This window comes from Ochlerotatus camptorhynchus, unplaced genomic scaffold (genome assembly GCF_037179485.1).
Source record: "Ochlerotatus camptorhynchus isolate MF236.1 unplaced genomic scaffold, CSIRO-AGI_Acam_v1.1 ptg000012l, whole genome shotgun sequence".
In the NCBI taxonomy this organism is placed as follows: Eukaryota; Metazoa; Arthropoda; class Insecta; order Diptera; family Culicidae; genus Ochlerotatus; species Ochlerotatus camptorhynchus.
Window position 1 is genome coordinate 2,051,837 of NW_027040504.1, and position 16,388 is coordinate 2,068,224.

Sequence of the window (16,388 nt, forward strand, 5' to 3'; positions counted from 1 at the left end):
CGCCCCCCTCGGAAAAACATCACTCATTTGAATCAATAAAAAAAAAACTTGAAAACGAAATTTTTGAGAATTTTTTTAATTTTGACATTGCTCAATGGTGCAAACATTACCACGCATACGGTAATACTGATATAGGTACGATCTTTGTATTGTTTAACTTACAAATTTCTTTGTAATCTTGAGCTAACTCGGAATAAAACTTTTCTTGTTGAACTATGTTAAACTGTATTTTTATCGCTGTCAGTTTTTCGAAAGGTGGAAAAATGGCGCCACACGAAAAGCAACGTCGCGAATTGATTTTTTGCAAGCACCTGGAAAATCCTCAACTCTCTCATCGGGACATCGGAAAACAACTCGGAATCTACAGTCAACGGTGAGTCGTGTGATTAAATGTTACTACGAAACTCTGAGCATCGAACGGAAGGAGAAATGCGGTCAGAATGGATGTTCTATTAGTGATCAGGATCACAAGTGTGTCGTGAAAGCGTTCAAGCGGAATCCCAATGCTTCGGTCAGGGATGTGGCCAAAAAGTTGAATCTGTCCAAGTTTTTCGTTCAAAGAGCCAAGGACCGGGTAGGACTGCATATGTACAAAGTGCAGAAGGCTCCAAATCGTGACGAACGGCAAATTACGGTGGGAAAGTCATGGGCCCGGAAACTGTGCATCCATATGCAGACGAAGCCTCATTGTCTCATAATAGATGATGAGACTACCGTCAAGACGGACTTCCGGCAGCTTCCGGGGTTACTGTTCTTCACCGCCCAGCACAAGGTTGATATTCCGGAGGAAGTAAGGAAGCAGAAACTTTCAAAGTTTGCCAAGAAATACATGATTTGGCAAGCGATCTGCTCATGTGGCAAACGGAGTGCGCAGTAAACGGGGAGATCTACCTTGAGGAGTGTCTACAGAAGCGTCTGCTTCCTCTGTTGAAGTAGTGCGAGGGCCCTACGATTTTCTGACCAGATCTAGCTTCGTGGCACTATTCAAATATTGTCCTGGAGTGGTACGAAGCCACCCCACTTTCGTACCCAAGGACATGAACCCCCCCCCCCCCCCCCCAACGCACTGGAACTAAGGCCGATAGAAAAAATACTGGGCTATTATAAAGCAGGCACTACGGAAGCATCCCAAGGAGGTCAAATCTGAAGAAGACATGAGGAAAAAGTGTGTTTCCGTACAAAAGAAGCTGCAGCCAGATGTTGTACAGAACCTAATAAGTGGAGTTAAGCGTAAGGGGTGCGAAATGAAATCAATAAGCCAAAACCTTCCTAATGGGTTATATTTTATTGTCTGAAAGTTTGAAAAGGATCGGTCAACAAGGTAATTTTCTACAGTGTTTTTCCGTGATGCAATTTAATGTGGGACACCCTTTAGGACAGCTTCTTCCGGATGTTGAGAGTGGAAATGCCGTAGAAAATTTGTCACATAATATTTTTCTTGATAGTAGCTGCATCCAGTGATCGTATCAATAGCACAGTACAGTTTTATTGTCCTCTTTTCGAATCAAATCCGCAGATGAATACGTAAATCTTCGCTGTTTTCCAGTCATTTTTTCGGATTGTTTTGGTAGCTCGTCTGATCGATTGAAGCACTAACTGAAAAATGACAGATACAGTACTTGTTCGCTAACTGGGCTACTTTTTAAGTGGGCGTTCGATAACTGGGCTGTAGCCCAGTTATAAAGCAGTTATACGTCAACAATAGACGTCACATTTAGTTTGACATTTCTTTGTCAAAGGGGTGAGGGGCATTCGAATAAAAATTTAAATTTTAATATGAATAAATTTGAAAATATTTTCATTTCACACTGAAATATTGAAAGCGTTTTTAGCGAAAGCGTTAAGCCTTTAAAAATTCGCGAGTATGAATGCTGTGAAAATAGCAATAACAAGCTTTACACTGTTTCAATTCAATGCACGTGAAATTTTTTAACGCTGACCAAACAATCCATTTAAGTTTCCCCCATTGTTTTTGGACGTTTGACAAGCCAGCCCAGTTAGCGAGTGGAATTCACTAACTGGACTGTGCTTTTAGCCCAGTTAGCGAACAAGTACTGTACAAGATCGCACGTTTCGCATGCGACGTGACCAGTGTTGCCAAATAATTTTAATGAATATAGTTTTCAAAAATGTTTCCACTTATTTTTCATTTTGGAGTAGGGGGAGGGGCGTGTGTAAAGAAGCTTCTTCATAAATTCCTCAAAAATCATCGTATTGTTTACAGAAATTTCCACGTATACTAAACGCAGGGCTGTTACAAGATTTTCTAAAATCGATCCGCAAAATCCGCGATTCCTCAAAATAAATCCGCGACTTCAAATACTAATCCGCGACAAAAAAAAAAGCTGTTTTCATTACCCAAAAATACCATTTGTATAATACTACATGGTATTTCAAGCTTATTGCTTATAGCATATTAGATTTTTGCCTTCTCTCAACTTAGTACTTCAACTTTCACATTTTAATTGGGAGCTTTCTATACCTGTACCATCCTATCCTGAATTTTCCAACCCCAAAAATTAATAGACCGGACGGGAATCGAACTCAGTCGCCTCCAGCATGGACCTGCTTTGTAGCTGCGTCTTTACCAACTGAGCTAAAGGAGTATCGTTTGTAAACTTAAAAAAAAAATTATGTATAGTATAAATTCTGAGTAATTATGTAACACCCTTACATTATGAGCTTCTATTGAATAATACCGGCCTAGATTTGATGAAACATTATTTAAAAAATTTATGTATTTTCATTTGAAATGCAAATTTTCTTGAAAGTTAACCTTTGCGTCTCTGACGTATTTTGGTGTCCTAAATGTTGTAGTTAATTTGGCTCTAGTTTTCTCAATTTTTGACCGATTCAAACCAAACACCCTGCACATAATCGAGCAATTGCCAGAGTTTCATAAGTCACACTTATTGGTCACGTCGCGGTTCTGTATCTACACGGATATTCCTTGGGGTCTGCCGAATCGTATTCATGTGACTGTGTGGATCATGAACGACTTATTACTATGTATACCGGAAATTATAGGTTTTCCAAATCGTCCAGGACATCAGTTGATTTGTTCTACTAAATCAACCAAGACTACAATAATGTCTGTAGTATCAAAAAATGTCCAGTCAGATTCAAAGTGTCTATGTGGATCATGCATGATCTATTTCCGAGTAATCCAGATGTTGTAGGTTCTTCAAATCGTCCTGGAGTTCAGATAATTTGATCTACTAGATCAACCGAGATTGGGACAATGTATTTAGTATCGAAATATTTCCAGACAAATGCACAGTGTCTATGTGGATCATGCATGAACTATTGCCATGTATACCAGATGTTTTAAGTTCTCCAAATTGTTCTGGAGTTCAGATGATTTATTCTACTAGGTCATAAAGTCTGTAGCATCGAAATATTGTTTGGATTCATAGTCTCTATATGGATAATGTTTAATTATTTTCACGTATACCAGATGACTAGGTTCTCCAAATCGTCCTGCACTTCAGATGATTTGTTTTTCTAGATCAACAAAAACTAGGATAATATCTGTAGTATCGAAATATCGATTTGGAAATCCTAGAACATTTGGCATACACGGAAATAGGTTGGCATGATCCACATAGACACTGCAAATTTGTTTGGGCATATTTCGATACTACAGATATTGAATTAGTCTTGGGTGATCAAGTAGAAAAATAATCTGATCTCCAGAATGATTTCAGAACCTATAACATCTTGTAAACGTAGCAATAGGTCGGGTACAATCCACATAGACACTTTGAATCTGTTTGGACATATTTCGATACTACAGACATTATTGCAGTCTTGGTTGATATAGTAGAACAAATCAACTGAACTCCAGGACGGTTTGGAGAATCTAGAATATCCGGTATACATGGCAATTACTCGCATATATACGATTCGTTTATGATTTGACAACGAAAAATGCTATGTTCATATTGGAAATAAAAAAAAACATGATAAAAAATCGGTAGCACTGGTCCTCCTGGATATGACAAGTTCATCTTGGTCGAAGTGTTCAACGCGACAAAAATGTGTACTAGATGAGACAAGTTTTACATTCCAGTCGGTTTGATTCAAGATTGCGACGAAGTAAAATTAGGAATCGTCGTCGCTTGTGGTCGCAAGACTAACGTCATGCTTCGTATGCAACCACTCCGGTGGCAGAAACGTCATGCACCAAAATTGCACTTGAAGCCAATGTTTTTGGCTCTTTGGTTCGATTATTTGTCAATCCAAGACAGCTGATGCAAACATTGAGCAATTAAGCTCCGTTCACATAAATGTTTGATTTGTTGCGCTACAAAATAATAATGAGTTTATGTTAAACACATGCGTACATGTAGGCATTAAATGTTTATTGTATTTATTTTAATTCGGCATGCTAATCAAGAAAAATTCACGTTTTATTAATGATAATTCATGTATAATTTTTTTTTTAATGCAAACGTGTCGTTAAACCATAGAGGTAACTCTAAGACTAGTAGGTCCCGAAGAAACGTGCTCAACTTTTTGGGCTCAGCTCTGGTACTATCTTCGGTCCCAAGCTAATCGATTCACCCCTCGAAACATAGGAAAATCCAATAACCCCACATTTTATCTGTCAAACTTTCATAGCGAATCAAAACAAACATTGTGTAGTACTAGAATTTTTACTAGAATGGGGTACGTTAATCGATTTGCTTGGGACCAATAGGCTAGTCAAGTAGTGAGCCAAGTTAAAATCATTAGTTTCGTATTGATTGTTGGTTAAACCACATATAAACATAACATAAAAACTGTAGGCTACAGTGCTGACAGCACCAATGGTGGCGACTTCAGCAACCCTCCTTCTTGGCAGAAAATTGTATGCAACACGACGAAAACTAATGGATGCGGAAATCGAGAAATTTTCTGACCCGAAAAATTCTTATACCCCGTTCACATTACAGCGTATATCACGTGATATACGCTGTCTTGCAATGAGCACTCATACATCTAGTTTTCACTGGAAATCCTATGTATGAGTGCTCATTGCAAGACAGTCTATATTGCGTAATATAGGCTCTAATGTGAACGGAGTATAATTCAGGCTCTTTAGATGCGGCAAAGCCCAAATCGATGAAGGGGGCTTTGTGTTTTTCTTCTACTTCTTATGACGTGAATGACTATTGACAGCTCTGTTTTCACTACGACATGAGCGTTGAATTGGACGCCTGGTTACATGCACTAATATGTCTCGAAATCAATGTTACCGGTATTGTTTTGGATGTTTTATATTTTATCCACAATCTTATGATAATCACCTTCAAGTGCAAAAATATGCTCAATATATTTATGAAAAGTAATTTTACTAACGATATGAACTTGATTTTGGTTGGATAAATAAAAAGCAATGTCTGGTTACGACAATGAACTTTATAGATCTTTTGATCATAATAGGTATTAATGAAGACTATACCCCTTGTACCTGATAAAATAATTTTACCGGAAGTTGCTCGTATAACTGCTCACTAGAGAAAAAAAAAACAAAATAAAAACGTAACAGTAACGCAAACCGGAGAGTGTGCTCTAGAAAAACTGCGAAGCAAAATTCATTCAAACTGCTACAGTCCAGTTCGGTGCAGGTAGTACGCTTGCAACGAAAACATATATCCTGTCGTGAAGGTGTTCACAATGCACGTTAGACCGCGGGCGGAATAATTTGATTTTTTTTTGATCCGGTCTCAACGTGGTTCATGAATCACCGTGGAGTGAATGTCATCAAGCAAACAAAAATTCAAAACAAATTATCATAAAGCGCTAGGTTTTTTTTTTGTGTTTATGCTTATATTTATTATACTTTCACATTTTTCTCAAAATTTCACACAATCAAAAACAAAACATACCTAAACAAAACGGGACAAGTGACTGAAGCAAGCCTGAATCGGTCTAACATCTCTTAACTAAAGTGAACCATTTTAACACAATGTGACTTTTCTTAAAGGCAAACTTAACATAAAATAGAAACTAAAGCTAAAGTAACGATTTGGTTCATCTGACACGGTATGACTTAACACAAGGAAAAAGAAAACGATACTCATGTGATTTCATTGGAAGGCGATCAGCTCCTTCAATCTTACATCGTAAAGTGATTAAATTAATTTAAATATTGCAACGTATGATGAAAATTTCCGATGATGATTTTGTTCGTGACCCTATTGGATCTTTTCGGCAGCCGGCAGCTTCCTCGAAACTGATGATTGTGTGTTGAGTGAAATATAAAATAAATCAAAACAGTTAAATGAAAACTTCCCCCAAGGTGTTCGGAAGACATATGGCAAATTTCGAGTTAATGAATTGGAAAGCTGCCGATCACTTTAATTAATTGTAATTGTTGGAGGATTTGGAGATGGGGGAGCAACGTAGACTAAATAAAAAGGCACTGCGATAAAGCATTAATTAATCACACCATCCCTCGCTCGACTTCTTACTCTGACATAACTAATTGATCTACAAAATAGGAAACCTGTTGGAAATTGCTGATCTGACTTCCTTTAACATAGAAGATCTAAATGCCTACGATGCGAATATGAATGTCTATGTTTATGTGGTAGATTTTGGTTAGGATGGTAAATATAATCTTCTACATCTAGGTGGATTTGAGACCCAATTCGGGGGGGTAATGCATTTAGTGGAATTAATCATAGTGGGACTAATTTATCTACTATACAAAGCATTGAATAACATTCTACAACTTTACGCACAGTAAAAAAGTTTTCCGCTCGCAACACATACACCCAAACGATCATTCAACCGGGTGCACTTTACTGGAAGCATCACATTACCGAACACACCAATCGAGGAAGCACTCCGGAGGGTACAATTTGTGCAGAATTTTACTGCAGTCCGGGGAGACGGGGGACAACCAACCGCAGAGGAAAAGTTTCACTTCCGAACAATTTTTTTTTTTTGGTCTGCATTGCAGGGAAATCCAATCTTTGCGACGAAGTTTTCCATATTTTTCAATCAGGGGAAGCAGCAGCCAGATTGTTTCCATTCTCGTCGTGGCGTGGGTGGGGTGGGAACCTGTTGGTGCTAGCTGAAGTGCGGGTAGTGTGGCTGTGTGTTCTTGTGCGTGCGAGTGTCTGGGTGGTGTCTTGTGTTTTCAAATGGTAATTTGAACTAGATGAGCGTCGGTTGATGAAGCATTGTTGTTTTGTTTATTTTTTGTTTCGTTTTCAGCTAAAGCATTCCAATTTGGTCACACACGCGCTCATCTCTCGATCTCACACTGTTCCCGGACTCGTTCGTTCGGTGGCTTGAGAGGGGGGTTTTGGCTTAAAACTGTACGCTTTCTAATGTGCCCGAGCGGGACAGTTTGCCTATTTTCGCCAAAGCGCCAACAGCTAAATTAAACAAAAAACAAAAAAGAAGTTGGAAATTATAAATTGTGATTAAGGGTGTTTGATGGTAAGCTTATGTGATGCGTTAAGCATAAATAAAGGATGATAAGAATAAATATACTATTGGTTTTAACTTTCTAATTTGAATAAATTACCGCACAGAATAATGTTAGTAAAAGGTGATGAAATCAGTGCTTTGAACAAAGAGGAGATATTTGGTACTGTTTGCTTAACTTGGATGCACAATTATGGACTTCAAGGGCACATCCAGCGTATTTCAATTGAAAGTCAAGTCTAGAGAATTTTTGCTATAAATTTTGTTTTTCAGAAATTCGTCATCGTGATGTCCGCATTGAATATCCCTTCCTCATCGGAGTAAAACAAAAACAACAATATAAGCTTATGACTTATTGGAACGAATGGATTATATATGATTAGACATCACCCTAACTGGTAATGGTTTAAACATCATCGATTAGAGCTTGACAGTACGGCAGGACATATTTCGGACGAGGACAAACAATAATTGTCAACCGACGACTGTTATGGACATGCTCGGAAGAACCACTGGGCTGCGACCACTACCTCATTACCGTTTACTCAAACGACAAGCCACCCACAACTTTCAGAAAACCCCGAGTCAGCTTTTGAAATGTCAGTCGTAGACTATATGTATCTTCAGGAGATATCCACACCCGAGAATAAAAACTCTTCACTGGTAGACTTCTGATATCGAAGCGGTCATAGAGGTTTGGCGGAAATATATGCGTGCCACCAAGATGCTCCCGAGGAACTATCCTGACAAAGAGCAAGCCTCAACTGTTTACTAAAACAAGGCAGATAATATGCGATGCAAAACACAAAAGCTGGGAAGATTTCTCTAAAGGAATAAATTATAACCATTCGACTACAGATCGTGCCATTAGATCGAATGCCATTAGGACAAATTGCATTAGTGCGAGCGCCATTAGACCGAATGGGTCATTAGACATAATTTTGAAAAGCGAAAAATTGAACTCAGAGTACACACTTAGAAAAATTCATGTAAATTTAGGTGCTCTGAGAGTGACATATACGAGCGTCAATTTTGACATAAATTTGAGTCATAACAGACGCGAAATATAGCTCAATCAAACGTACCCTGAATTGTGAAAAATTACCTGTTTAAGTTATATTGCAATTTTACTCAAACTGAAGGTTATGGCAAAACAGAATATAATGTGTTATAGAAAAAAAAACAACATTAGTCTAAAAAAAATAATATTTAATCTTAGATATTTGTTTTAAGTTATGAGCCGCGACAAAATGCTCATTATAGAAGAGTTAGAAGCCTAGAAAAATTGAATATTACTTAGTTTAGAGTAGTTTCATGGACCATGTACCGCCGGAATCTGCCAATTTCTCTGTTAACTCATCCTCTAAACCATCTGGATCGTTTTATTTACTGTTTGAATTTTTTGAAAAAAAAAACACACACACACACAATGGGTCGACCGTTTTGCGCAGTTTCTGGATGTTCCAGCTCAAAAGAAGGCCATTCCAGTATTTCTTGCTTCCGCAATAATACTACAAACAGGTAAACAGATTTCCAAATATTGTAAATTTCAGCTAAACCATGTTTCGGATTGCTCCATTTTAGGGAACTGGATTCCTAGACAAAATTCAGCAAGACATTTTGGTCCGTATAATTCCGAATATACACAGTGATATAAGAACCACCCAAGTCGTATAAGATGCACATATTTGATATATACGTTCCAAAGTGGAGGCCATATACATTAGACTGGCCCACAAAAATAAAAGTTCTAATTTTACATGGGCCAACCCTTAGATTTGTGCCTTTAGGTGAGAAAACCATTATCCGAAAGTTTCAGCTCATTTGGGCCTAAGATGAGCTGGCGCTTTTAGTTTAAACTTTGTATGAGGGATTCGGATAAAATGCATGACAAAATGACACTCCTAGACTGTATCGATCATTAAAAAGATTCCTTATTCCCGATTTGATTCAGATTTTCAAAACATGTCGTAACAACTTTGCTGAAGATTGCATCATGAATCCACTTAGTTTTATTGAGATATACGCATTTGAATGTACATGAACATTTTTAAATGAAAATTTCAACCAAATCTCCTATATGAACATTAAACCAAAAGCGCCAGCCCGTGTAGCGTCAAAAAGAGCTGAAGACTACACCATATAAGCACTTATTAGTACGGAGGATTATATCAGTGATAAATTATGCGCTTCAAAAAGCTTACTTGGACTTGGAAAGATTTTGATTTTGATGAAAAGCATCAGATTATGTTAACGATTGGATCTTGAGTCGGTTTAGATTCCACGGCACCTCCACGCAATAGAGAGGTGTAAACATTTACGAGCAGTTGAGAAAATCGCAGTTTTGCATTAATCTCATCTTGAATTTGATCAAGATGGAATGCTCTATATGGGATTTTGATTTGCGGCAAACTTAAATGCGATTTAGTGTGCACATTCTTATGCTATCTGTGGTTATCTGGAGAAGCCATTTGCGACGCTCGTATATTTCAGTCTCTTAGCACCTACATTTACATCAATTTTTCTTAGTGTGTAAGTTAAGTTACGATGTTTTCGTCAGTTGAGTATTAGTACAAGACACTGAAGAAGGGGGCCTCCCTTAGCTCAGTCGGTAAAGGCGTAACTACAAAGCAAGACCATGCTGGAGGTGGCTGGGTTCGATTCCCGGACCGGTCTAGGAGTTTTTTCGGGTTGAAAAATTGTTAGACTTCCCTGGGCATAGAGTATGATTGTACTTGCCACACAATTATACTAATGCAACAATGGTACAGGCATCGAAAGCTCTCAATTAACAATTGTGGAAGTGCATCTAGAACACTAAGTTGAGAGCACGCAATAAGCTAAAATGCGATAAGCATTGAGTTTGAAATGCGAAGAAGAAGAAGACTGAAGAAGTCTGTACATTTTAGATGAAATCAAACTGAACATTGCAATTCAATGATTAGCTTGAAATACGCGTATCTGCCAAGGATAAGCAAATAAGACAGTGGAATCAAATGGAAATTACTAATCCGTATATCTCTCTTTATGATTTTCATGATGTAAATTCTTGGAATAATGTGCCATAATTTGTTAATGCCTTATTTCTGATGAACCCTCTTTTCACTTAGAAAAATTAAGAGCACAAAAATCAGCTCCAAAAATATCAATCTAAAAGTTTGAGATGCTGGGTTAATAGACCGTCAAATGGTCATTAGGCCGAATAGCCACTAGGCCGAATGGTGTTTAGGCCAAATTTCGTAATATTATTACGAAGAACCTTTGCTGATCTGAAACATAGCATAACCAGCCAAAACTTGAACGATAGTTTGTGAAAATTATGATCAGCTTTTAAAAAAGAAGGAAAAACAATGTATTTGCATACTTTGTATCCGTATGTGTTATAGTGCCAAACAATAACGAAAACCAATTAAAGTCGAACGAACTGCTCATGTTTAAAAAAACTAAAAGGGACAGCCCTATGGGGTTGGTTGTACGCAATGGTGACGTAGGACTACGTGGTCTTATCTAAGAAATCTTATTTGTTAACTGCAGCAGGAGCTTGTGTTTTGTGTAGGAATATGAATTTGAGCGGGGTTCACTCTGTTTATACAACACCATTTTCCAACCCGAAAAATTCCTAGACCGGACCGGGAATCGAACTCAGCCACCTCCAGCATGGTTTTGCTTTGTAACTGCGCCTTTACCGACCGAGCTAAGGGAGGCCCCTACACACCACCACTCACCACGCGGTGATTGAATAAACACCGTTGGATGAGACCGAAAGGAATTCAACTTTGAAATCTGTGTTAGGGAAATCGCTTTTCGCACGCAATCGGTGATAATTTTAATTATCATAGCAACAGTTGCACATTCGTGCAATTTTCAATATTAATATTTTGAAAAATGATTAAGTCTAAAATTTTAAGGATGCGTAGGAATATTTTTGATCGATTGGTGATAAATTTATTGAAAATGGTCCAGGGGCAGCTGAGTTATAAACGTTCAAAATCTTTCATAATTGTTTTACATGTTCCATTTTTGGTTTTCACAAAGTGTACCCCCAAATAGAAATCACAGACGTAGGCCTACTTCAAAAAGTTTGATTTCATACCAAACTGCAAAACCCAGGAGAGGGCCTCGGCGAAGTGATTACTTATAACCCCGAAGTGACATCCATACCCATCACGCCAAAGTTAGGAGTTCAAATCTCATCCCTCAGTTCAAAGTCACGATAACGAATGACCCATGAGTGTAATTTGACCACAAACAATGCCAATCCCTAATCTTCGAAAAAAATCCAAGTCACATAGATTGGTGTGAGAAAAGAACGAGCAGCTTTTAAAAGAAGAAAAAATAATGTGAAAGGCATATTTTATTCGTAATGCCAAAAATAACTAAACCGGTATGCCTCGAAAGAAGAGCTTAGTCGAAAAAGGCGGCGAAAGAAGCGTAAGTCCGAAAAGCAATTCCTGTGCGGCTGCAATGAAAATCCGGATCACTCGATCTGAAAACTTGTTAAAAAGCTTTGTTTTCCCGCAAGCACTGTTTACAGCGTTGTAAAATCGTTCGATACTCGTTTTACAACAGCTAGGAATACGGGAAGCGGAACAAAAACGGATTTGAGGAACCACCAGATGAAACAAATAATACGTCGGAGGCCAGATATTTCGGTACGTACTGTTGCTCGTAAAATAAAAATGTCGCCAACTTTCGTGCATACTTTGAAGCATCGACAAGGAATGAAGTCATTCAAGGTGTAATCTGTGCTGAACTGCAATATTAGGCAGAATGTGATGGCCAGCACGTGCTCGTAAGTTGTATCGCGAAATTGTATGACGAAATTGAATATTTCTCGACTACTTTTTCGAAGAGACACTTTTGAAAACAGTGCATTTGATCGTGGATTTGGTGTAACTATTAGTCTTAATTGCGAATCTTTCAAATTTCGGAAATGCATGAAATTCATTGTATTCCGAAGCTCGTCAAAATTTATTAAAGTCTGGATAAGCTTGAATCATTCGGTCTGATGACCACGGCCTAATGTTCATTCAGCCTAATGGTCGGACAAATGAATATAAATAATCATCAAAAGTGCTTTTACCAAGCTTTGCATTGAATGTCAAGTTTACCCTGGCAGAACCTTCCAGGTGACCGTCGGGAACCACCGCTCCAGCGCCAGACGGGAAGAGACCGGGGTTCCCCAGGATTCCGTAATTGCAGTGACCATCTTCCTGGTGGCAATGAACGGAATCTTTATGGGGCTCCCCAAGGAGATTTACATTCTGGTCTATGCGGACGACGTTTTGCTACTGATACATTAGAGTAAAGCTCCAAGCTGCGGTCTCCGCTGTTGGCCGATGGGTCACTAGGACCGGCTTTGATATATCTGCCGAAAAGAGCTCAATCTCCCACGTCTGCCGCCTTGGCCACCGACCACTTCCGACACCAATCAAAATTAACAGCCACACTATCCCTAGAAAGAAGACCATATCCATCCTCGGGGTCACGATTGACCGGAACTTTCGGTTCGGCACCCACCTTAATGATGTCAGGACTAATTGTCGAACACGATTGAACATCCTCCGCTCCCTCTCCGGGCAGCATAAAACGAGCAACAGGGCCATCGTACTCAATACCGCCAGAGCCATTGTTCATAGCCGACTGACCTACGGAATTGAGCTCCTCTGTGCGTCCAGCGATTCGGTCGTCACCCGACTAGCGCCGACATATAACCAGGCAATACGAATTGCGGCTGGACTTCTGCCCTCAAAACCCAGCCGATACCGCCTGTATTGAAATCGAAGTGCTCCCTTTCCGATATTGCATTGCGGAATCAATCTGTACCAGAGCCGTGGGCCTCGACGAAAAATTAAGCTGGGAGCTCCTATCTCCTCACAGAAGGGAATCGCTCACCAGGAGCTCCCCCCAGTGGCCCAGATCCACTGGAACGGAGCCAGAGAGTGGGATTTTTCCCCCATCCGAGTGGACAAATCCATGGCCAAGCAGTTCCGAGCAGGAGACAACTCTACGGCAATGAGATCCTGCCTCACCGAATTACTACAAGCACGGTACCACAACTACGAACTCCGTTTCACCGACGGCTCCAACGCAGGAGGCAGGGTCGGCTTTGGAGTAACTGATGGACAGACCTCACACTTCTGGAGACTCCCCGATCAATGCTCGGTCTTCTCGGCCGAGACTGCAGCCCTTCATTACGCAGCTTCCCTACCATCCTCCTCTCCGCTATGTGTGCTTACCGACTCTGCTAGCGCCCTCGCGGCACTGGAATCCACCACCGCCCGCCACCCCTGGTTTCAGGCCACACAAAACCACACCCCCTGGCACCACTTTCATGTGGATACCGGGACACTGCGGAATTGCCGGAAACATAGAAGCAGACCACCTCGCAGCCATTGGACGAAATGGCCGACTCGCCAACACTTCGGTCCCCAGACAGGACCTGAAAATTTGGATCAAATCAACCCTCAGGACGGCATGGGACCGCGAATGGTTCTCCAGGAGAGACCTCTTCATTCGGAAGACCAAAGGGGTAGCTCTTCCCTGGACGGATGTCCCAAGGTTTAACGACCAGAGATTCCTGTCCCGGTTAAGAACCGGCCACACCCGCATCACCCACAACATGGGGAGCAGCAGTGGCGAAAACTTCCGCCAACTGCAGAACAGTAATGACGGTCGAGCACATTCAAATAAACTGCCCTTTCTTCCACGGACCACGAGAACTTTATGGGATCCCGGGCAACATCCGAGATGTCCTTCAGAACGACCCGATAGCAGAGGCACAACTGATATGTTTCGCGAAGGAGGCCGGAATCTACAAGAGAGTTTAACCCATATATATTATTACAGTAGGCCCGGCATTCCCTGCCGGTAGCGGGTGCCAGGTTTCTCCTGGCAGCTTCTACCGGTGGGGCTCTGCTGGGGTCCTCAAAACAAAACAGAAAACACAAAAGATTACAGCAACATAGAACAGTAAGGCAAAATAAGTTCCTCTCTGGAACCGCCACCACCATTCAACTCCGTAAAATAAAAACTCTGTACCTTCTCTCCCTTTGGGATACCCCCTTCTGGGGTGTCCGGAGACGAACCAGTCCAGAGCTAGAAGTCTCCTTAGTAAAGAAATAAAAAAAAAAATTACCCTACACACTTAGTTTTTTCTACAGAGCTTGGCTGTCCAATTCTCCGCAAAAATAAGTTTCACTGAGATCTCAACAAAAGTGACATTTGGATTTTTGATAGCTGAGTCTCGGATAATGCTTAGCTGAATCTCAGCAAACAAATGCAATGTTTGCTGAGATCTTATAGCGAATTCGTTTATTATTCAGTTCCAACCTGGATCGGGTATCAACATTGGGTCTGCTTGTTTTCTGACAAACGTCAGTTTTCTCGTTTATTTTTAAAACCTAGCTCAGGTTGAGGTTCGCACTGACAAAAAGTTTGGTTTCCGCATAAACCGATAATAAACGAATTCGCTATTAGTAAAACTTTTTTTGCCGAAATTTGCACAGCCGAGCTTGGTAGAAAAAAACTAAGTGTTTATGACTGTTCGTTTAACCCCCCCCCCCCATGAAATAAAATTCAACATGAAAGCTTTTTTGATTATTTATTAAAAATGTTCAAAATTATATGGCTATGTTAATATCTGTATTCGATATCAAAGACATAAGTTAAACTAGCATTATGTCTAACGAGATACCCAGAATACACTTATTTTCACCATAAACATCACAAATCTCCTTAAGGTGCTCATTTTACCCCCATTTTCCCTAGTTTTGTTTTTCGTAAATCGATCTCAATTGTGACTTCGGAGGCTTCTGGTATACATCTACACAGAGCTAGAAAAAGGGCCTATCTCCTTTGATCGATTCTCTTCATCGTTCCCTGTTGTATTTGACGACTTGGACGATAGATAATAACCTCCTTTATCATGCTATGTGGCAAAATTGGCACGGAAACTGGTTGCATAGCCGTGGTTATCAAAAGAGAAAGTCGAGGAAGACAATCGATCAAAGCAGATAGGCCCTTTTTCCAGCTCTGTATAGACATATGAATTCAAATGACTCAAACCCGATAACACGTCAGCCCATAATCATATAGGGTGTCCCAGAATGTCTAAGCATGAATTTGGAACACCCCTTGTTGTTTCAGATGACGTTTAAACAGCTGATTATCACGCTGAATCATTGTTTACATTTCGATCAACAGTTTCGTGTATCACAAGTGTAAGGTTCTTTACATTTCCGTGACAATGCGAAGCATTTCTCCGGAAAAGCGCAAACAGATCGTGCACAAACGGTGTACTATCCCCAACATTTCTCTGATTTAATTAGCGAAATTCGAAGGTGTAAGCATCGGAGCCGTTCGAAACGCGATTCGGAAGTATGGTGATGAAGCAACTTTCTAGGACAAGCAAAAATCTGGACGTAAACCGAACCTTGTCGACCGAAATCTGGACCGGAAAATCGTGCAAGCTTTCACTCGCAAGAAAAGAGCTTCGGTTCGAGACGTGGCTAAAAAAGTGGGATCCTCGAAGACTAACGTCCAGCAGGCCAAGGCAAGAATAGGCAAGGCAAGACGTATAAGAAGCAGAAGAAGCCAAAGCGGAGTGAAATACAAGCCGCATCCGTCCAATTTCTGTGCGGAAAATCGGTGTGCGTGATTATGGACGATGAATCATACATTAAATTTGATTACAAAACTCTTCCTGGTGATCGGTAATACACCGTTCGTGATGGCCGAAGTGTTGACGACGCGGATAAGATGAAAAATTCGTTAAAAAGATTAAGGTTTGGAAAACCATTTCTGAGTGTGGTATGCTTTCCTAACCGTTTGTGACAACAGATACAATGACAACCGATGTTTACGTGCGTGAGTGTTTAAAAAAGCGTCTGTTACCCATGATCCGCAAAAACAACGCCTCAGCACGGATTTGGCGTCGGTTCATTACTCCAAGGACACGGTAG

The 16,388-nt window shown here is 40.2% G+C and overlaps 1 protein-coding gene across 7 annotated transcripts in view; it reads right to left on the minus strand.

The window, feature by feature from the left end:
- The window catches only part of MESK2 (misexpression suppressor of KSR 2), a 469,347-nt gene that overhangs the window by 265,365 nt on the left and 187,594 nt on the right, over positions 1-16,388 (minus strand). For 3 of the 7 annotated variants that reach the window (XM_065221322.1, XM_065221312.1, XM_065221278.1), the window contains one exon: positions 7,299-7,373. The exons of 2 other annotated variants lie outside the window; for them this stretch is intronic. In XM_065221322.1, coding sequence (XP_065077394.1) covers positions 7,306-7,373 — 68 coding nt within the window. In that variant the 3' untranslated portion in view covers positions 7,299-7,305. Of the gene's footprint in view, positions 1-5,782; positions 6,221-7,298; positions 7,374-16,388 lie in introns of those variants that run through there. 2 more of the 7 variants (XM_065221293.1, XM_065221284.1) reach the window with 2 other exon arrangements.